The sequence below is a fragment of the Thunnus maccoyii genome, chromosome 1 (assembly GCF_910596095.1).
Source record: "Thunnus maccoyii chromosome 1, fThuMac1.1, whole genome shotgun sequence".
In the NCBI taxonomy this organism is placed as follows: Eukaryota; Metazoa; Chordata; class Actinopteri; order Scombriformes; family Scombridae; genus Thunnus; species Thunnus maccoyii.
Window position 1 is genome coordinate 1,783,761 of NC_056533.1, and position 24,120 is coordinate 1,807,880.

Below are 24,120 nucleotides of genomic sequence, written 5' to 3' on the forward strand. Positions count from 1 at the left end.
TGACAGAATTCCAATTGAAATATATAAAAATTTGAAAACTAAACTAATACCACCTCTGCTCGACATGTATCAAGAATCGTTTGATAGGGGATCACTTCCTTCCTCACTCAACACAACAATAACTACGTTATTACTGAAACCCAGAAAACCATCAACTCAATGTGGATCGTATAGGCCAATTTCTCTTATTAATAATAACCTTAAAATTCTATGTAAAGTACCAGCTAAGAAGTTGGAACCAATTTTACCAAAAATGGTTCACTCTGATCAGAATGGATTTGTACAGGGATGGCAGGGCTTCACAGCACAAGGAGGGTGCTTCACATACTTTTTGAGAAATCTGGCAGCCCTGACAATGCTATCCTGTCATTGGATGCAGAGAAGGCCTTTGACAGAATAGAATGGCAATGCACCGGCTTGTCTACTCTTACCCACAAGCTGAAATTTTAACTAACAGGCTCACATCAACTTCCTTTAAACTTAATCAAGGAATAAGACAAGGTTGTCCCTTATCTCCTCTACTGTTTACCCTGGCTATTGAGCCACTAGCCATGGCAATACGTAAACACATCAACATAACAGGAATAAAAATAGGAGATATAGAACACTGAATAGCCCAATACGCAACATAATTCTGTTTTGCTCCAGTTTGAAACAAACTCTTCCTATTTTACTTGACTTAATAGGTGCCTTTGATGACTTTTCAGGCTACAAAGTTAATAATGACAAATCTGTAACAATGTTTATGGCAGAAAATGAGAGGCTCAACCCTCCGATCTTAACTCCATTTGTGATGTGACTTACCTGGGCGTTAAAATCACCCCCACTATTGACGAAATTATCCCAGCCAACTACAACCCTCTCACTGAGGTAGTTTTGCAGCTTATAAATAGGTGGACACAATTACCTATATCTTCGATTGGGCACATTAACGTTTTAAAAATGACAGTTTTACCTAAATTCTTGTACCTTTTCCAATCAATTCCACCTTTTCTCTACCTTCCCTTTTTCAAGTGTTAAAGAAAACCTTTTCAAACTTCATTTGGAACAATAAATGTCCAAGACTGAGGCTTTGCCGCATTTGACACAATTGACCATCACATCCTATTACAGAGACTGGAACATTTAATTGGCATTAAAGGAACTGCATTAAGCTGGTTTAAGTCCTATTTATCAGACCGATTTCAGTTTGTACACGTTAATGATGAATCCTCCATGAAGGCAAAAGTTAGACATGGAGTTCCACAAGGTTCCATGCTTGGACCAATACTATTCAACTTGTATATACTTCTTTTAGGTAATATTATCAGGACACACTCCATAAATTGTCATTGTTATGCAGATGATACCCAATTATATTTATCAATGAAGCCAGATGAAATTAATCAGTTACTAGACTCCAAGCATGCCTTAAGGACATAAAGACCTGGATGACCTGCAATTTTCTACTACTAAACTCAGATAAAACTTAAGTCATTGTGCTTGACCCTAAAGACCTGAGAAACACATTATCTAATGATATAACCACTCTGGATGGCATTACCCTGGCCTCCAGCACCACCGTAAAGAATCTGGGAGTTATCTTTGATCAGGATATGTCCTTTAACTCCCACATAAATCATATATCAAGGTCTGCCTTTTTTCACTTACGTAATATAGCAAAAATCAGGCACATCCTGTCCCTAAAAGATGCAGAAAAACTAGTCCACGCATTTATTACTTCTAGGCTGGATTATTGCAATTCTTTATTATCAGGCTGCCCTAATAAGTCTCTAAAGACTCCAGCTGGTCCAGAATGCAGCTGCATGTGTACTAACAAAAACTAGAAAAAGAGAGCATATTTCTCCATTTTAGCTTCACTACATTGGCCTCCTGTAAAATCTAGAGTAGAATTTAAAATCTCCTAACTTACAATGCCCTTGATGGTCATTCACCATCATATCTTGAAGAGCTCATAGTACCCTATTACCCCACTAGAACACTGCGCTCCCAGAACGCAGGCTTACTGGTGGTTCCTACAGTCTTCAAAAGTAGAATGGGAGGCAGAGCCTTCAGCTATCAAGCTCCTCTCCTGTGAAACCATCTTCCAGATTTTCTCTCTCTATGTTTAAGAGTAGGCTTAAAACTTTCCTTTTTGATAAGGCTTATAGTTAGGGCCGGCCAGGCTCGCCTTGGATCAGCCTTTAGTTATGCTGATATGGGCCTAGACTGCTGGGGAACTTCACATAATGCACCCAGCTCCTCTCTCCTCTCCTCCTCTACATCTGTATGCATTCATGTACCATCAATGCATGTTACTAACTTGGCTTCTTCCCTGGAGTTTTTTGTGCATTCTCATCTCGCAGGAAACCCTGGGTTGCAGGCCAAGCCTTCGTGGTCCTTCGCAGTCCTGTTGGTGTCCTTCCCTGGCTATTGCCACTGTTATGTTATTGTTATGATTGTTGTTATTCTGTCCACCCCCTAGATTTGAAAGAAAATAACAGAGGAGGAATGGTCAGAGGCTTGCTCCTTAGTTCAAACCCACACAGTAGACACATACTAGGGAAAGCAGAGAGCCCAGTATTTGTATTTGTATTTGTATCTATATTTGTTGAGGCAGCAAAATTATTTATATTTGTATTTGTATTGGAATAAAAGTGAAAATAGGCATAAAAATCCAGTTTTTGTTTTTATTACACATTTAATTTTAGGATATTGGTATGTTAAAATAAATGTTTATGAAAAAAACTATCTTATGAAGAAGGTCCCCACACCAGGTCTCGCAGTCAAGTCTCCCAGATCATAGATGACTGCACTGACTAGTGAGCTAAAACTTTATTCATTGCAATTGCAAATTATTCCAAATTATTCCAATATAAGTCAATTAAGTCAGTGCCTCTTAATCCTAAATTATGTATTCTGAATATTTACCCAGATGATTTTGTAACGTCAAACAGTGTAAGGTTCCTGCTCAATGTTTGTTTTTTGGAAGCTAAACAGTGCATTGCCTGTGCATGGAAGACAATCTGTAGAATTTCCCAGTGGCTGAAAGGAATGACTTTTCACTTTGCTCTTGAAAAGATAAGCTATTTCACCAAAAACAAACTTCATAAATTGTGGAATTTGTATTAATTATTATTTCCTGGATTTCCTAATTTCAATGCTCTGCATTATAATTATTTCGGTTATGTTTGTTTAATGGTTTCATTCATCTTATTGTCTTTTATTTAATGGTTTCATTCATCTTATTGTCTTTTATTGTTTTGTAAATGACAATAAAGAGATGTCTAAAAAATTCTGTGGTGATTATTAATAATTAAAATCAATAAAATTGTTAATACAAATTAATAACAACAGGGCACCACCTGGAGACCAGAACCAATAACCAAACAGTAAGGTAGTCTCACAAAAGGAGTTCACATAGGAATGCTAATAAACGAGGGATACCACCATCCACGGGTGAATGAAGGTTTGATTCCAAGCTCTGACTCTCTCAACCAGCCTCTTATCACAACAAGTGAACACAATAACCACAAAAGACTTCTCTTTAAATATATGACAGAATTTATTAACCTAGCAAGAATTGATAATTAATAATTAACAAATGCTTTAGTTATCAAATTACTGTACTGAGACTAACACTACCTAAGCAAACATACATCAAACAACAGCTGTACATGGTTAAACACATGTAGGTGAATGCATGTGTGTGTGTGTGTGTGTGTGTGTGTGTGTGTGTGTGTGTGTGTGTGTGTGAGATAGAGAGAGAGAGAGAAGATGGTGGATGTGACCTGGGATGATGATATCGCACAAGAGTCAAGATGGTGGATGTGACTATGGGAGGAAGACACATCACGCAAAAATCAAAATGGTGGATGTGACTGCAGTGTTTTAGTTGGAGACAATGGCTAACATGGCTGTGCCTACTCAGTACAGGTCTCTAGTTGCAAGATGGCGCCGGCCGGAGGTCAGTGCTGCAATCACCCAATTCAGCATGTGTGCTATCAAATACACATGTCTGGTGGTAAGATGGCAAGGGGCAGAACACCGCTGTGTCCCACGTTATCTGCCCACCAGCTGTACAAAGGGATGCAAGTGTTAATGTGTGTGTAAACAGGGTTAGTAACAAGAGAGAGAAAAGAGAAAGAAACGCCAGCTCACGGCATAGTCCCGCAACCGGGGGGGATGGTAGTCTGTAATGCATGTTGTCTGGACTGTTGACCGTCAAACCACTCAAATTAGTTTAGCGTGGTAGACACAACTAAACAAGCACCTGGCATCAGTGATACTCAGAGCTTAAGGCATCCCAATTTACCATAACGAGGTCATTAACTTTTACACACTCATGGTCAAAAGAATTCTCCTTTGATTTCATCACTCTTGCTTCTTGCTTTCTTGACAAGACTGCTCAAAGCAGCTAATTCTCAAAATGTTAATAGTTCCATGTTTTTTTACCACAGATGTAAACATTTGGAAATGATGTAAACATTTAAAACATTTTATTGACATTTTAGATTTGTGTCCAATGAAATATTATTGAGTTTATATAGTGACTTTACTGTTGTAAACATTACTGTTGCTGTTCTAGTAACATTATTTACTTATATTAAAAATATAAATCAATTCTAATCCTGTTCTGAATTAGGATTACTTCAGGACATAGTGCTTACTAATAAACTGCACTTTGAAAAATGTATATAAAATGTTTGAATTTTTTGATAGTTTTTATCAAAATTTCAATGTTTATCCTTACTAAAAGGTCCCGTTAACAGACAAAATGGCGGTACAAAGATAAACAAAAAAGGATCCCAACCTGAAAGGAATAAAGAGCATGACTAAAACAAAAACATGTTCGACAGCATAGAACCAAGTTTCCTTCTGTAGACCCTTGGGGCTATGAACTTTGGGGATACGTTTATTCAATGTATTTAAATATTCTTAAATGCCCCTAAGGTTCAGATTTTGACTAATGGAGTTTTGTTGGATGCCTTCTCGCTCTCCAGGGTATGTAGGCAGGGATGTCTGAGCTCACCTGGATTATTTTCTCTTACCATTGAACCTCTAGCCATTGCTATCTGTTCAAACCCATCCATCACTGGCATAACATTTGGCACAGATGAGCACAAGCTATCTCCCTATGTGGACAGCCTCTTATTATTCCTAACTCATCAAATTAATTATCTTCCCATTATTTCAGTGTCTCAAAGAATATAGTGCAGTATCGGGTTACAAAATAAATTACTCAAAAAGTGAGAACTTCCCAATCAATGTACTGGATGATGTTAATTTAAATTCAATTCAGTTTTTATTTATATAGCGCCAAATCATAACAAAAGTTATCTCAGGGCACTTTTCACTTGTCACAGTGTTCTAGTGGGATAATAGGGTACTATGAGCTCTTTAAGATATGGTACCTGACCATTAAGGGCATTGTAGGTGAGGAGAAGGATTTTAAATTCTATTCTGGATTTTACAGGAAGCCAATGCAGCAAAGCTAAAATGGGAGAAATATGATCTGTTTTTCTAGTTTTTGTCAGTACACGTGCATCAGCATTCTGGACCAGCAGGAGAGTCTTTAGAGACTTGTTAGGGCAGCCTGATAATAAGGAATTGCAGTAATCCAGCCTAGAAGTAAAAAATGTGTGGACTATTTTTTCTGCATTAGTCCTTGAAATTTGTTTTATGTGGGAATTAAAGAATATATCCTGATCAAAGATATCATCCAGATTCCTTACATAGGTGCTGGAGGCCAGGGTAATGCCATCTAGAGTAGCTATATCATTAGATAATGTGTTTCTAAGGTGTTTAGGGCCAAGCACAATAACTTCAGTTTTTGTCTGAGTTTAGTAGCAGAAAATTGCAGGTTATCCAGTAGGGGTGTGCCTGAATATAAATACGTTATTCAGCAAAGCACTGGGCTGTGGGAGGTGGGTGTTGTTCTACCATGTATATAAATTTCATGACATAGAGAACTCCAAAATGGTTGACTCTGTCACCATTGACCGTGGCTTTTCAGGGATGATTTTAAACAGCAGGTGACAGGTTGAGCCATTTTCAATCAATGAAGTGCTGATTTTTATAAATTTGGTGTCAATGTCAATATTAACACCAGCATTGTTGTGTTTCATTACAACACAGTCATATAATTTAGTTTACAGCTAAAAAAAAACATGTTTAAGTGTGCAGTACCTCTTTAATGGAATTTGGCAGAACATAAGTCTTTATTGACACAACACAAACATTCTAGTTGGTAGACTTTTTATAAAAGATGCATCACAGGATGTATATCCTGGACTGAGGGACCTGAGTCACTGTGACTTATTTACGTAAGACTCTGACATCAACACAAGCCTCACAATCCTTCTCCTCCTTAGAGCAACATACGCCATGTTTACATCTGAACAATGTGCCATTTTGTGTTCAATTTCTATAGCTGACTAAGTGATGGGTGCGGACTGCTAAACACTGAGACGTCGTACACACTGAATTACTGATTAGATATTCATTGAATAGGAATCACCCTCACACAGCCATGAAATTTGTTCGAGAGTGTGGAAGTATAGCCTGTACAGGCATAAATTATCGAAAATGTCACGGGAAATCAGGGAAGAAATAATTTGGCTTTTACATCTCCCTGATCAGGTGCTATGAGTACAAATGTAAAGTGGTTTATAGAATGGAGCAAGAGGCCAGTTTTTCCTTTGCTCATGACCAAGAACAACTTGGGCACATGGCCATACGTTCACTGAAATCTGTTCAGCAGTTTTTGAGTAATCAAACAAACAGGACAAAAAACATAATCTCCTCATTGGTGGAAATAAATCATATAAGATGTACAGCACAACACATCCCTAATACAATGTTACTACTCACTATCACTTAAAAGTATTTAGCTCACAAGATAAATTGCAGCAAGCAGTTCATTTTCTTCCCATTGAGGGGAGGGGTAAGAGGGTGTCTTTTTCTTACTTCTGTAACAAATTGATTTATTTCCAGAGCTTCACAAACTCCTCAAAGGAAACGTCATTAACAGAATAAAAGCATTATAAGCATTAAGCATAAATATCACTGAAGAAAATATATCAAGACTTCACCCTGTCTTCCAGCTGCATACTGTCTCAAATTCTGTGGTATATTCAAAGACAAGCATACAAGTTTACTGTTAAATGAATGTATAGACGTATAAATATTCCAGTAGTAAGCAAGACATTGCACAGGAGTTTTCTCATTTTTATTGAAGTTGTGCTTTCCTCTGATGTACCTGTCACATATTCAGAATTGTTGAGACTTTTTCATTTTTATATAAATATATATATAGCTCCATACATACTGAGCTGTATATAAGTGACTTCAACTCTAGAGTGGTTCAAATCCCAGCTCATAGTTCAAGTAAATGTGACGTTAAACATATCATAGCAATTAAAAGTGCTAAAACATCCATTTAGTATTTATTGATTTTCTTTCTTTTCTTCCATCTCTCTTTTCCCTGTTCATTTATTTTTTTCTCTAATAATACTTGTAGTGTAGATTATTGGTGCAATATAATATCTATTCATTTTGGATTTTTTATTGTGGTATATTCATCACATTTTGCAAATATAATAATTAAGACAAGGTTTATTCAAGATTCAATAGTAACAAGTGGCCTCAAGACACTGATGACAGCAGTGTTTGATATTGGCATTCTAATTGAAGCATGATGGCAACTGTGCAGTAAAGTTTGGGAATATTTTTGGACCTCCACTCAATTTTGTCAGGTCATGTTAGGTGAGTGATGAGAGAAACAGTTTTGCAGTTCATGTTTTAGGAATTAAACACCTAACATACAATCATGCCTCCAGGGGTAATAATATTTAATAATCTCTCATTTTCAAATGCCTCCAAATATCGACCAGCTTCATTGCTTCTTGTCATACATTCTCTGTGTGTGAAGGACTCCACTGGTAGGATGAACGGCATTCTTCCAAAAGATATATCCTTTTTAGGAGTTTTAATGATGGTGGAGGTGTGCTAATGTACAGTGGGTACATTAGTGTCCAATATAAAAGTAATTTTTAGGTCTCCTTGAAATTATATTCATAACTAAATTGCAACAGTAAATACAATTTTCTAGAAACGTAATGCTGCTAACATAATAACAAAGTGTTAATTAACGTATTTGGCAAGTTATAAAAAATGTCAACACTGAATGTATGAGTGAAATGTTCAGAGAAAACATACCTAGTTCTTTTTTCCTCACCAAAATATCTGATCTTGTAGTACAGTATCTGCTCATAGAAACTACAGCAATATTAAACCTTTCATGGTTGTGCTTAGACACTGGCAGCACTTGGTTAAGGTTAGGGAAAGATTGTGGTCTTGGTTTAATACAGAAAAAAGTCTGCAGTGACTTGAAGCTCAACTTGTTTATTAATATTTAAGCCACACTAACTTTCACTAACCTGAACTTGCTTTTGTTGTGTAAACCTGAATGCACACAGGACTCAGGATGTGAACCTGGGTCTCTGCTGTCAGAGTCCTGCATCTTGTGAATTCTCCATCCACCCTGACCTCTGCCATCTGACTTCAGAGCAATATATAGATATAACACTTCATTCATTAAAAAAAGTTACCTGGGAACATAATCCAGGCAGCGATTACATTTGTCAATGCAAATAACTGGGAAAACAGTTTCGTTGTTTAGTTGTTCAACGTAATTTGTAGGACACAGTGTTGACTGGACTGGGAAGGTGGGGTGGATCATCAGATGTAATGTGTTCCCCAGCATCCTAGGTGTGGTTTGTTTTACTAAAACACTTGGTTAAGGTTAGAGATGGATGGTGGTTTTGGTCAAATATTGAAATACTCAACACTCAAATCAGCATTGACATTGTCTACATTGAACTGAAACTGTCTCTGAGTGACTACAAAAAAAACCTCCATCATCTCCATCTCCTGTCAGCTCTGGTTCATTAGGCCTGCGGGGTGAATAAGGTGCTCAGTGCGCTGATGGAGGTGATGACATGTTTACTGAGCAAACAAAAAGTAACCTCATGTAACATGTAAATGTCACAGGCCAACCACCCTGAACATATGTGAGCAAAGGAGTGATGAGTTGTGGAGCTGCTTCACTCTCTCTCTCTCTCTCTCTCTCTCTCTCTCTCTCTCTCTCTCTCTCTGTTGCCTGAAGGAACTGATGTAGCTCCACCTTGACTGTCAGGTTATAAAGGCCTTCGTCTCCCAGGTGTGTGCTCTCATAGTAGGTCAGTCCTCAGGATCAACATGGGGACTACAGGACTCCAATTCACGTTATGGCTCATCTACCAGACGCTGCTGGTCGGCTCACTCTCTCAGCCTGGTGAGTGATGACTTGAACTACCACTTACAGCTTCACACTCACTGGATACACTATCAGATGTATGGAAGAGGTCATAGAGAGGCTGACTAGATGTTGTTCTTGTAACAGAAGTTAATTTTGGTGTATGGTTAAGGAAAGAAAACATGCTTAAATGCAAGATATATATATATATGTATATATATATATATATATATCTTATCTGATGTCTTCTACATTTCCTTTGTATTTGTCTGTAAAATAATACAAGAAACTATCTAATTTACCTACTTTGACTTCTAAACTAAACTTTACTATTACAGTACACACAGACGTGTATCATGCTGCCAAGCATTGTTTAAACCTACAGAAGGCCTTTCCAAAGATACTGATTTTGTATAAGATTTCAGAAAATGTGTATTTAAGATATCCACAATAGTTCCATTTGATTGAACAGTCTATAGCACCATGGGTTAGATTATTTCATTCCGTGTAAGCATCATATAGTGTGCGTGTGTGTGTGTGTGTGTGTATGTATGTATGTATGTATGTATGTGTGTTTAATGATTATTTCTTCTCTTTAATACAGCAACCTTCATTCCTTCTGTAAACACACTGAACCTGAATTCAGGTAATTCTGCAAATGCCCATAATAGATTTTTGCTCAAATCTTCTCATCAATTCAAAAATCTGTTTTAATATATTAATGTTGTTGTAGCTAATGCATCTCACATCGGCCGAGTGTGCACAACTTGGGGACACTATCACTGGAAGACCTTTGATGGAGAGTTCTTCCAGCTGGCCTCCACTTGTAACCATGTCCTGGCCTCACAGTGTAAAGGCAGCTATGAGAATTTCAACATCCAAATGAGGCGCAAAATAGTCAACAACATCCCCACTATCAGCAAAATCATCATCAAGCTGGACGGTTCTGTGGTGGAACTCTCCAGCGGCTCCGTGATTTTCAATGACAAGACGTAAGTTCAGTCCAGACTTGTAAACTACATCTACCCCTGAGATGCACGATATACTTGATATGTTCTGTGGTACATTCTGAGACACTGTTTTAGATGTTGGGAAATGTGTTCTTCTCAAATATTTACATTCAGTGATGTAGTACTGCAAAGTTTGTTCTCTACCTTAAAAGCAGTAGTTTTACAAAAATAATAATAATAAACTTAAGATCTACTGAATAGCTTTTTCTGAAACTTTCAATCACGCTTAACCTACCTCAGCAGATAGTGCTCAGTATTAAAGGTGACAGCTCTCTAGACCTCTATCTCCTATATTTATCCATAAACTCCATTCCCTGGGGAAGAGTGTGAGTACTACTGAAAGCTTCAAAAAAAGGAAGTAAGTGGACCTTGAGTTATTTGTCCATAGTAATTGTGACCTGGAGAAGTGACACAGACAGTTTTTTTACGGTAACTATGATTGTCGTGAGATTCACTGTTGCTATGAAGACGAAGGTTGCCTAACTTTAAAAGGAAGTAGTAACTTTAACCCACACCATGTTTCAAGTGATCATTTTAACCCAAACCATGATATTTCCCTACCCCTAACCAAGAGGTTTTTGTGTTTAAACCTAACCAGACCTTAACCACAGCATTGTCACACCATAAAACATCATTATTTTTTGACAGTTATTTGGAAAGATTTTGGAAAGCACAGGCAAAAGATGTTGTCCTCCCAATTACTGCTGATAGAGGTGGCATATTAGAAAGTGCTCCTATGGGTCGTTCTGGAGTGCATGGTATGAAGAACCTATGTGGTCTTTTAATTTGGAGAACTTGTTGCATTTTAGCCCAGTTATTACAAATTATCTATTCTAGTGCCAAACATTTTCAAAGGTCTTCCATAGCATTTTAGATTCTTGAATCTTTTTCCAAGCAGACAGTGTTTCAGTTCCTTTAACAAGAATATAACAAGATGTGATGATTTACTTACTTACTACCACTATATGTAGAAATTTTTACTCTGTGATTACAGCATCATTCAAATAATTATAGTTTTTATTCATAGAAAAAATTGACAATCCCAATGGAAAAGCACCAGTTACATTTTTAATAGGGCCAATGGAAGTCACCAAATAGTTTTCAAATCCCACACATACAAGCTTTGTTAAACATAATCCATTCCAATGAACATTTTCCATATTTTGTCAGTCTTGTGTTGCTGTTTTTTACTTAGTGATTATTGCTTAAGGTCAAGGTTAGATCATATGAAAGTTAGATCAGAGATCAGTGATTCCCAACTAAGTTCTTGTACCCCAGGGGGGTTCCTCTGCAGTTGGCAAGGGATCACAAAAGACTGTGCAGTAGTACAGCTAATTGATAGACATACATACAGACAGAGAGATCCCTAACCCAAAACAAACAAGACTGAGTTATACAAACAAGCAAAACAAACTTATGAGAACAGACAAAACTGTTGCACAGAACATGCCTCAGTTTTCCACCGACCTAAGTTGGCTGCATGAGAGTGCATGAAAACCAAGTAAATCTAAATAAAAAGCTAAAATTAATGGAGACTGATCCTGAAGTAATTTTCCTGTTTGAGAAAACACATGCCTAGACTACTGAGTATATTATTCATAATGAAATATCATTCAGTAATAATCCATTATTTTCTGTTTATTTTTCAGTACAAATAATTAGAGCTCAACTGTGAGGATGGAGAGTCTTGTTTGCAATTGTATTCAATGTAAATGTGTCAGTTGTGATGTTGGTTTCAGGTGAAATCGCCCAGCCTTATCCTAAATATCAACAATTCCAGGATCAGTGTGTCTTCATGAAAAAAAAAGTACAAATGTTAAATATCACATTTGGAACATAACAGATCGGTGTTGATGAAGTGATGATAGGGCTATTGGCGTCCGTGAAGAAAAAAGGATCATGGAAATAGAGTACTTGCTCCTTATGGAGCATTCTAGGTATTTTCTAATTGTTCACATTAAAATTGTGGTATCATATTTTGTTGGGGATTGATTCTACTGTACTATACTACTATAGCTCTGATACTGCAACTTCCTCACCTGCATGACGTGGGACACAAATAACATGCAGTGTTACAAAGTATTTACAGCAGCTCATTTATGAAGCGACCTTATTTGGTTTAGGACTATCTGCCTATCTTAAATGGCTCAACTAAGCTGTTAGTTTTACATTTCAGTATATGACTGACTCTTCTTGTCACTATGTTTCTTCACATCAAGAGTTGGATCTCTAAATACCACTGGGATGTCTGCATTTTTTCAAATCATTAATGGGATTTGAAAATGTACAATTACTGTGCCTCCCAGTGGCAGCATCAAAACAGACATGGTGGCAGATAAGCTGCTCAAACAAATTCAGGCTGCAAGTTGATTTTCACACTGTGGTAAAGTGAAGTGCAAACAAAGGCCTCCTACATGGTAGGAAAACACAGTCATGCTTTGGAGAGAAGTTTTCAGAACCAGCAAAGGCTATAAGCAAGCTGCTTAGAACCTCTCATTTGCAGTTTGTTTGTTTATTGTTTGTTTGTGTATTGTGTTAAAATTGAATCATATGACCCGGTGTGATTTAATGGAGGGTCCCTCATAGTGCTAAGATCATAAACACTCACTTCTGTAGTTCTGTTGAACTTTCTAACCTCTTTTAGCTCACTGTTTTGAGTTTACATTTACTGATAGCTGCTATTATTAACACCTTTAAAGCAGCCATTTCCAGAGCAAGGCTCTGATAATGGTATAATACATGCAACAGCAAACAGTAATAAGACAAAGTTATCTAGATTTTAGATTTTAGGCTGGAAACAATACGATCCACTGTCCAATCAACTCATTGTAGTGTTTAGCCACTTCCCTCAGCTGCTCTCTTCCCACTTTCCAGGCAGAGCTAAATTCCTCTCCAACAAACCTTTGACTTTCTGTGACTTTGTGTCATTTGACAATTTTTGATTCCCATTCACAGAAGAGCCTCTGCATGTTATTACTTTGTCTCTCACTGGAAGATGACCTCCTGTGTCAGCTGCTGCTTTCCGTCTCATTTTAAGTCTCTGTGATTCTGCAGGGTGTCTCTGCCACTGGTCTCATTCGGGGTGACTGTCAAGAAGACCACATCTAGTATCACTGTTGAAGCTTCACTGGGAATCAGAGTTGTCTGGAACCTGGAAGACTCCCTGGATGTATGAAGCACACACTCACACGGATGTCTGTCCTCACGTTTGTGGTCAGGTGTAGTTGTAGTCATGGGGTATTAAACAAACCAACAAAGTTACACATTGTGAGCGTGTACACAACTCAACAAGATCTAACTCTATGTAACTGCAGAAGCCTTTTCTTGCACATGCTTGTTATATATGCATATGTATATGTGTGTGTATGAGTACAAGAAAAAACGTCTTAAGCCATGTTAATAGTTTAAAAAAAATAAGGCTAATGTTATCTTAATCCCATGAAAAGACCAAAACCAACAATGAAATGATGTTTCTTATAAGTATTGTTTGTGTCGCTGCAGTCTGATAGAGCTTTTTCCTCTTTGCCACAGAGCTCCATCATTGTCCAAAAGCCATTAAAATCATATACAAGAGCCACCATGTTGCATTTTGGTGGCATATTTGATAAGTCCGATCAAAATAGTCAGTGTAGCTTTATCCTTTCAGCTCATCTTGCTAGTAACTGCAGTCACAGCTGATCACAAACCAACTGAGTAGGCAATAAAATTACCGGTGAGCAGCAGTCCACGCTTTCAGACATTTTTAATTTAAAATTCCAACCAAACGCAAACAAATTTCCACTGATACCTACACAACACTTGAGCTGCTCCCTTTGTAGTGGAGGTTTTGACTCCTCAGGGCCTGGTGCAATATATCCAAACATTCCTTTTTACTATGTGTAATTAAATCAATTAATAAATTAGGACTGATGGATGAAATAGACGAAATATGAAAGCCATGACTACTGAGCTATGGACATTTAAGTGTTTCATGTTGCTGTAGTGCATGTTATCTAAATTTGGTTTTGTATCTGGCAATTAATATCAAATAAGCCAAATTTACAAGAATCCATGATTTTTAAAAAATGCTTCTATATATCACAGTTTTGAATGAAAGCATAAACTGCTTTATAAATGACAATGTCACTATTACCACCAAAAACGTTTCTCCTTGGCCCCTAGCTTAACTTCAACTCTTCAGCACTCTGACTAACAGACATGCAGACAAACTGGACTAAAAGACTGATCAAGGCTCACTGCACAGCAGCAGTGAGTCACTGAGTGAGTTTGTGGGATAAGCCCTGGAGAGATCAGCAAACAATATGCAATAAGCCAGGCCTGAAAACCACAGTGAAATTGTACCTGCTTTAAGTAAACATGCATCTGAATGCATTGCTTCATGAAGATGGATGTGATTGAATGATTGCTTGATTAGACTGATATAATTCATTATACTGGGATGGATGGAATCAGCAGAGCTCGCACCCATTATACTGCATAGTGAGATTATGTAGAACAGTTTCCCAACCTTTTTCTGGCTCATGTGCCTTTGTTTATATCTTAAAATTCCCATGAACTCAGAAAGAGTACAGACATGTTGTGATGTGAACTTGATTATGGCTTACTCAAATCCCCAAATGGACTGCATAGAAAGAATGATATATTTCAAACTTTTAATAATTATTTAAAAATATATTTATCAAGCAACCCCAAGGCTGTAAAACTCTGAAGTGAAAATCTGAAAAACTTGCTTTGAATCATAAATGATTAATTACGAACTTGTGATTTCGCAAATGACTACTGTATGTGTTCACAGATTGAAATAGATAACAAATACCAGAACCAGATCTGTGGACTCTGTGGAAACTTTGACGGCATATCCAATGATTTGGTGAATGACGGTAAGATCCTTTTCAGTATTATGGAGAGATAACATGCTGTAGATTGTAGTCATGTTTCCATTCACTGAAAAGAAACCAGAAAACAGAACATACACACACACTGCTACTGATGCTACTAAACTCCCTTAATATTAGGGCTGCAGTGTCTTATGGCAGCAACCCAAAATGACAGCTGGTCTGGCTATTGGAGACTAATACTCTGACTAAGGGCGTGTCTTCATCCATTTATGGCTAATTATTGGAGTGGAAATGAGGCTAATGCAATTGCACTTAGTTCCAGAATGACTGAGATTCATAAATGAGAACCATATGTAGGCATATCTTAATAAATCTGACAAAAGTAAAGCACACAGTTTTAGTCATGAATCTACACAGAGTTTTGTGCATTTGGAAGTCATTGCCAATGCCGTTAAAATGTGATGTGAGTTTTTTAACAGACATAAAGCTGCAACTGGTGATTACCAAGCCTGTTTCTTCAGAGTGTCCTTATTGGCCTCCCTCACTACTTTCCTCCTCAAAGAGATGCTTTACTTCACTTTGATGTCCTCATGGTCATTTTGTGATAGGAAAGTGACTAAGAAGCATTTTGATCTTTGAGATTCAGATATGTCTACCCTGAAATCACTGTTACACTATGAATACACATATAATCTCTATTCAACATAGTATTTACTGCCCATCCTAACAAGAAAAACGACAGTATAGGTCTAAAATTCAGACCAGTAAAAATGACCTACAGTTACACTTACGCCATCTAGCGGCCATGGTAATTATGACCTGAGAAAGTGACGTGGTTCAGATGACATCAATATAAGGTAAATTGATAAGATGATTTTGTCTTGTTAGGAGGAGGTGGGTTGGGTAGATGGATAGATGGATTGTGGACCTTGCTGCAGGAGACCACCGTCTGCCCTCCGTTTCCAACCACGCGTGTCATGATTCCAACCGTGACATTTTTTCAAAAACTATAAGATCGTGGTGTTTACTGTTGCCATGACTAACCCTTAGATTTGTGTCTGAGAGAAAAACTGTCTGAGAGTTTCAGGGCAGAAAACCTAAACTAGGCTAAAGTCCATGTATGGAGCTAGTGACTAGCAAGGATGACTTTTACCCAAAGGGGAAGGGGGTTGGGGGGGCACAAACATCTGCAAGTTTTAACTTGCTTACTGGTGTTTACTTTCTTTACTTCTTTCTTTACTTACCAATGTTGTGTGATTGTCTGTCCTATACTGTAGGAGTTCCACTGTCTGTGGCAGATTATGCTGAGACCTATAAGGTAAACGGGCCAACAGAGAGTTGTGAGGAGCCTGAGCTCAACCCGGTCCTGAGCTGTGGAAATAAGGTAACTCTTCAGTCTTTATCATACTCCAAACATATTTACATTCTACAGATCATGAAATCAACGTTACAAGGATGAAGATGCCCTATTATCTGTGCCAACATTGAAAAGAGCACTAGAGTATCCTCAACTTAGAGCAATACTCCACCTAGAATGGACCATTCAATAGGAAAGACTTGAAATTTGGTTGTTAAAAGTTGTGTGCTTTCTGCATTTTGATTATTTTTCCTGCTATACAAACCATTGTTCCATTTCACATTATGACCAATATAATTTACACTGACAAGTAATTTGTTGTGCATTGATGTTTTTATTGATATAATACAAGTGTTATAGAAAAATAAACAAGCTGTTATGTACATATTTGTTAAATGGACAATATCATCATTTGACTACTCACAGGATAACATGTGGCAAGTTTAAGACTCCAGTATTATCCATTTCAATAGATTTATGTATGTGTGTGTGTGTGTGTGTGTGTGTGTGTGTGTGTGTGTGTGTCTATTGTTGTTTTTGGTTTTTTTTGTCTTTTTTTTTTGTTTTTGTTTTTGTTTTTCAGGAATTCTGTGAGCAGATCTTCTCTAGTGCTCCATTCAGCGAATGCCAAAACCTTCTGGATATGGAATCCTTCAGTAAAGCATGCATGGCTGATATGTGCAACTCTAAGGACAGCACTGACTCTGTCCTCTGCAAAACCATCTCAGAGTTCTCCAGAGAGTGTGTCCATGCAGGCGGCAAGCCCCAACAATGGAGGAATACTACTTTTTGCCGTAAGGGTGCTAACACCTAAAGATGACTAAACTTATTTGAATGTTCTGGGGCCCATTTCATTGAAAACAATTTGCAATCACTATTTGCAGACAGATTACATGTTTAGCAGAATTGTTTGTTTGTCACGAGTATAACATTAAAGTGTTTGTCTCCACAGACAAGAGATGTCCAAACAACATGCAGTTTTTGGAGTGTACCAGCTCTTGTACTGACAGCTGCTCCAATCCTCAGGCCAGCCAGACATGTGACAGTCACTGCCATGATAGCTGCAGCTGCCCTGCCGGTATCACACACATTTTACACTAAATATGCTGTATGCCAATGTATGCAATCTCATTTCTGTCCCATTCACAGACATAAAACATAATAGTAGTCATTATTATCTCTCCTCTGCTCCTCAGGAATGGTCTTTGATGACATCAGTAACACTGGCTGTGTTGCAGTGGATCAGTGTCCGTGTCTGCACAACGACAAAGTCTACAAGTCAGGAGAGTCTTACTCTTACAACTGTAGATCCTGGTAAGATCCACTTTTTCGTTTGTTTGTATAAAATGCATCTAGTCGCATTTAGAGTATATTCCAGTCAGTAATAAGTCACAATTCAAAACCTCTTATAGAAGTAAAGTGAGTCTTTACTTTAAGTGGCTACAATCAATATTTTCTACAACAACAATGTATGAAATGATGATGTATAATGTGAGAGGCACGGCTCGTAGTGATGAACCTACAGAGAATTATCAGTGACTCTGCAGCTCCCCTTGGCTTTATGGAGCTTTCTAGCTCTAATAGCAGGCAGCTGTTTTCAGAGGAAAAGCTCTAAAAAGCCACTGTACACTACCTGCTCAGCACCAAACGGCAAACAGACACAGTTAGCTCTAGACTAGCTGGTGAACATAGTGGAGTATTTAGCAGCTAAAGAGCCAGATGTTTTCCTCAGGAGTTGGTAGAGAGCAAAAACAGAACTAAAAGAGAGTGAATATTGGACTCACATTCACCAGGTGGACACAAACATGACTCCAAATGAATGAATGTTGCTCCTTCACTGCTGGATGTGGAAATTGCAACTGTTTGCTAACAAGTTCAACATATCAACTTAAAAGCTGATGATATGTCAGTGTTGTGTTCACTACTTGTTTCTACCGCCCCCAAGTGGCCAATAAAACCAGTTATTGCATGTTTAAAGGTAAATGAAAAAAAAAAGAAAAAAAAAACTCATTTTGTTTACCACCGAAATCCCCACATTTCCTCTCTGTTCACTTTAATACCTTTATAACATCATGTTCAGTGCTTGTCCCTGGCCCTCACAGAAATTTTTTGTTTGTTTCTTTTTGTTTGTTCTGTTTGTTCTCCAAACCAATTAGTAAACTGCAGTTAAATGCATTCACCTTGAATCCACAGTGTTAGAATAATCTTTGTTATGGCTGGAATTCATCCAGGTTTATCCAGTCTTCAGTTCCTTCAGCTTGCCCCCACTGCTAATAAAGGCAAATAACAAACACTCCCAAATTATAGATTTTGCCTGAGGAGCTTTACTCGTCTTTAGCTGTCCCATTTTAGCCACCAGCTTTTTCCCTAATGTTCATGTGTGTTCAGGGTGGAACAGGGAGGGAGGTGGGTCCTTCCTGGGGACTTTGTGGGGTTGCTTTTTTAAGTAGCTGTCGGGGGCAGGCTTATGAAGGTCCATGCATACTGCGGTATTTCCTGTAACATAAGTCCCTTAATTCCCCATGTGTGTGTCCCCATGCTACCCACTGCTCAGTGTTAAAATGCATTCAAAGAATGATAGTAATGATTGTAAAAATGCCAGTAATCAGCTTCAAACACTGTGTGTGTGTGTGTGTATGCCCACAGTGTGTGTGAGAGTGGCCAGTGGAGGTGTACGGAGGAGAACTGTCCGGGAACCTGTTCTGTGGAGGGAGGAGCCCACGTCAACACCTTCGATGGGAAAGTCTACACCTTCCATGGGGACTGCTCCTATGTTCTGGCTAAGGTAGTACACATCATCATCTGCAACACTGCTAGTAAATCACCACATACAAATACATGTTACATGCAACCTGCATGGGCAAAGACAAACTGCACATTCATGAGTATGGGTTACTTCCCATGGACTACAACCACAGGATAAACATATTTGGAGTAGAGGGGCATATTAGACTGACTGCAACACCTGAAAATATGGCCAAAGAGGCCTCCTAGAGTGACTGTAAAACAAAGTCTTAAACAATTCAAACTACAAGATTATCAGAGAAATTTGGCCGCTTTTCCATGAAACCTTGTGTATCGATGTTGATCGATCGATGTTGCTCTCGCTTGTTTTACTAAATTTTTTATTGACGTTGTAGATTATCAAACTCCAAAAAGGAAAAGTATAATCAAAGCTGGACCATCTCCTTTGATTGACCAAGAACTCAAGGAAGCAAAAGCTGCTGCAGCCAGGCCCAAACTGGATTCTGATGTTATGCTATATAGGAAATGTAGACATTTTGTGGTAAAGTTAAATTGGCAGTCACAAAAACAGCATTTAAGGGATGTGAAAATAACTCAGAACAAATCTAGAATACAGTAAGGAATTAACAAAGGAATTAAAACTAAACCAGTGGACATCACTAATCTTTGCTGATCATTTTGAAACAAAGACTTGAGGTCTAATATGAATGATCACCCTAATCCTAACAGTCCATACCCTAACAGAATGGACTGTTGTTTTATACAAATCATTTTCTTTAGCTTTAGCTCATTCAAATGCATGTATGTTTGCAAATGACACAACAGTCTAAGCAATAGCATACAGGAATATCTAACTAATTACAGTGATTATCAAATGGGTAGAAAAGAACCAATTGGTGTAAACAAAACTAAAAGTATGACAATGTGCACAACAAGAAGAAAGCGACAAATGAAGCCATTGTATTTAATACGTAGAAATGTTCAAATTGAAGAGGTCACCGAAGCCAAATTATTGGAAATCAAAATACAAAACAATCTGACGTGGACAGCTCATATTGCTGACCTTTCAAAAAGGTGATGAAAGCAGGGATGGTTGGAGGATTTGCAAGCTTCTTAATTAAAGATATTTGTGAAGTTATATCTCACAATCTAATATATAGCCATATCAGTTACTGCTGTACAGCTCAGAGAGATTGCAGTTTGCACTGAACAAGACAGCAAGGTTGATCCTATGACATGGGTTTGAAATAGAATACTTGCACTACATGATGCTCACAGGCCCACAGTAGAAACACACGTGAGACAACATTCAGTTGCACTATTTGGAAAAATTAAAAAGTTCAAAAGACCAATAAGCACTCAGGAGAAGCTACTATTGGTACGACATAAACACAAAGTCGATAAAGGGAATATAGATAAAAATCATTACGTATTACCAAGGATGAAAATAGAAATGGGCAAGTGGACCTTTATTTACAAGACTATTAAACAATGGAACTCAATACAATAATGTGTTTACAATATGACTGGAAGCTGATGTGTTGTAGACTGTAAGTTCTTATTGTGGCTGTCAACATACAGTACTTGTATTATTGCACTGTCAGAATGTGTGCATCAATTTAGATATATGCAGATGTGTTGGTGTAAATGAAGTGTGTATGTGCACATACTGCATTTTATGTATTTTATTAAGCCTAACTGAGTGTGTGAGTGTGATTGAGTACATTATAATCATGTTTAACTATGGTGTGTATGCATATGCGTATATGTGCTTTAGGCCTATAGTACTCTGAAAATGTTCTTATTGTGAAGATAAGATGGATTCCTGAGAGATTAGCTTTAATCTATTTGATGAACAGAGATATTATAGTGTGTCTTACAACAGAGATTAATGCTTGTGGTTGGTGACATGAGTGTTAAGTCTCAGTTTTCAGTCTTTCAAACATTATTAAAGTTCAAGTTATGTTCCAATGTGTGTTTCAGCAAAGTAATGGATCCTCATACACTGTACTAGTTGATCTGGTCAAGTGTGGTCTGGCTGACAGTAGGACCTGCCTCAGAGCTGTGACTCTGGCCTTAAACAGCAAGTCTGTGGTAAGCTCTACACACACACATACATACACAAACACACTCACACACACACCAACATGATGCACCAAGCAGGTTTAAATGGTTTAAAAGAAATCCAGTCATTATTTAGAAATACTGTAGGACTCATGTTTGATATAATCTAAACTGTGTTTTTTCCTCAAATTGACAGGTTTTGAAAATTCAGGCATCCGGGCAGGTCTATGTGAACCAGATTCTCTCTCAGCTTCCACTGTTTACATGTGAGTTACTATAAATGATATTATAGAATACACACAGCATGCTATAAACAGCTGAAATTCCTTTAAAAAAAAAAACCTCAGAGGCAGTTCAGAATTATTGCTTACAGCCCAATCCATTCTTCTCAGGTGCAGAGTAAAAATGATTATACATTAAAAGAGTTTTGAATTTATATTGATGCTGTAGATACACATAAATGAACAGAGCAACAATAAGATCAAAAGTTGAACATGAGAATGGCTATAATCTAACATGCAGAGAAGCTTCAAGCCCAGTACTTTTACCTCAGGCAGTACTGAAAAAGAATGGAGATACAGTAATGAGTATACAGAATTTCTGTGACTGATTGAACAAGTTGCTGTAACATTGAGTGTTTCAATATCTTCTGACTGCTCCAGCTGAGCTGAGTGCATTCAGGCCATCATCCTTCTACATCCTCATAAACACCAAGGTGGGCATACAAGTGATGATCCAGCTGTCCCCCGTGATGCAGGTCTTCATCTCGGCTCAGCCTTCACTCAAAGGAACCACCTCTGGTATGCCTCTACATTATTGTTTCAGTACCTGAAAATACTTCCTCCATGTTTTTATGTGTAGCTTAATCTTGTGTTTACCAATATTTATAATGTAAAGTGTTTTGTAATACTTCACGTCATTGATCTTTGGCATCTGTGTAAATGTGTGTCACCTCCTCCAACAGGTTTGTGTGGGAACTTCAACAACATAATGAGTGATGATTTCAGGGTGATGAGTGGGCTGGTGGAGGGCACTGCTGCAGCATTTGCCAACTCTTGGAAAACCAGAGCCTCATGCCCTGATGTCACAACACGCTTTGGACACCCCTGTAGCCAGGGCATCAGCAAGGGTACAACTAGATTCTCTCCTCCAATGTCTTATCATGTCATGCCATATCATGTAATGTGTGTCATACCATATCATATTTTCATATGATAATATGATATGATACCACATTATAGAGTTAATTTGCAATGCAATTTTAATGAGATGTTTTGGAACTACTTCATTTCTGTTTGTTTCTATGTCTCAGAGAGTTATGCCCAGTACTGGTGCTCCAAGTTAACAGATCCCAAGGGAGTGTTTGCTCCTTGCCACTCTGTCATTAGCCCCAGGACATACAAAGATGTAAGTCTGCACACACAAAGCTATAATGACAAATAAACATGCTGTCTAAACTAAAATACTGTACCTTCAATAATTTGCCCATGCCAACTGTGTCTCCTCACAGAACTGCATGTATGACAGCTGTAACTGTGAGAAAAGTGAGGACTGCATGTGTGCTGCAGTGTCCTCCTATGTCTTTGCCTGTTCAGTGGCAGGAATGCAGATCACCGGCTGGAGGGAAACCATCTGTGGTGAGTAAAGACCATTTTGTTTTACTGTGGTAATAAAGAGAGTATGGGTTTGTAACAAACAGCCAAACACATGCAACATGGACAGATCAAGAGCAGCATATTCAATGAGATTTGATGAAATTATTGGTTTGGTTATTGCAGCAGTAAACAATAATTCAGTAAGGTAAATATCACTAACTAAGTGCAGCACATACAAAATTGTTTGTATTGTATTGAATTATGTCTTGCTGGGAACAGGTAGAAGTGCCATCAAATCAATATTATATTAATAAATTAATGTTAATGGTTGCACCCTCTGACCCTGAGACCTGCAGAACCAGGTGCAGTTGCACCCCTGGATCCTTTTCTATTGCTTATCTGCAACAACAAACAATTATCCAACATAAAGATTTGCTAACATGCTCACACTCAACTCTTGTCTCCCCCAACAGGCAAATTCAGTACATCTTGTCCAACGGAAACAGTGTATGACTACAACATGACCTCCTGTGGTCGTACCTGCCGTTCCCTCAGCCAGGTTGACTTCTCCTGCCAGGCTAGCTTCACCACAGTGGATGGCTGTGGCTGTGCCGAGGGAACCTACATGAACGAGGACCGCCAGTGTGTGGCCAGTGCAAGCTGTCCCTGCTATGATGAAGACACCATTATTCCTGCTGGACAGGCTGTCAGCAAAGACGGCATCACATGGTACAGAGTGCAGTGTTGTCAAGAGTTGCCAAGAGACATAGTGAGAAGGAAACTGAGATTATGGACAGGATTTTTTTGTTCCATTTTAGGGCACTTCAGAGCATAAATTTTACTCCTCAAATTCAGACACTCAAATAAAGTTGGGGAAAACAGATATAAGGCATTAGGTAGACAACAGGGAGTTACATGTCTCAGGAAGAGAAATGTTAGCATGGCAACATTCTCACAATGACAAAAAAACATGCTGATGATTCGTAGAGTATACTAGAGTAACTTACCATCATCATCCCAGTTTAGAATATTAGCATGCTAACATTTGCTAATTTGCACTAAAGAAAACATACAGCTGAGGCCGATGGGAATGTCATAGTTTTGCTGGTATTTGGTCATAAACCAAAGTATTGGACAAAGTTAAAATTGGATTGTATGATAGCGCTAGATAGACAGGGTTCACCAAAGTTATTAAAATTCATCATGTGGGAAATACTAATGTCTAGACATTTTA

The 24,120-nt window shown here is 38.1% G+C and overlaps 1 protein-coding gene across 1 annotated transcript in view; it reads left to right on the forward strand.

Annotated features, from left to right (window-relative positions):
* The first annotated feature begins 9,240 nt into the window (after positions 1–9,240).
* LOC121896253 (mucin-2-like) overlaps positions 9,241–24,120 on the forward strand; it is a 58,173-nt gene continuing 43,293 nt past the window's right edge. The window contains exons 1-16 of the mRNA XM_042410026.1: positions 9,241–9,316; positions 10,011–10,269; positions 13,342–13,456; positions 15,083–15,167; positions 16,403–16,509; positions 17,066–17,276; positions 17,435–17,560; positions 17,679–17,796; positions 19,129–19,267; positions 21,211–21,321; positions 21,488–21,557; positions 21,954–22,091; positions 22,256–22,420; positions 22,604–22,698; positions 22,802–22,928; positions 23,360–23,615. Coding sequence (XP_042265960.1) covers positions 9,241–9,316; positions 10,011–10,269; positions 13,342–13,456; positions 15,083–15,167; positions 16,403–16,509; positions 17,066–17,276; positions 17,435–17,560; positions 17,679–17,796; positions 19,129–19,267; positions 21,211–21,321; positions 21,488–21,557; positions 21,954–22,091; positions 22,256–22,420; positions 22,604–22,698; positions 22,802–22,928; positions 23,360–23,615 — 2,198 coding nt within the window. The remainder of the gene's footprint in view (positions 9,317–10,010; positions 10,270–13,341; positions 13,457–15,082; positions 15,168–16,402; positions 16,510–17,065; positions 17,277–17,434; positions 17,561–17,678; positions 17,797–19,128; positions 19,268–21,210; positions 21,322–21,487; positions 21,558–21,953; positions 22,092–22,255; positions 22,421–22,603; positions 22,699–22,801; positions 22,929–23,359; positions 23,616–24,120) is intronic.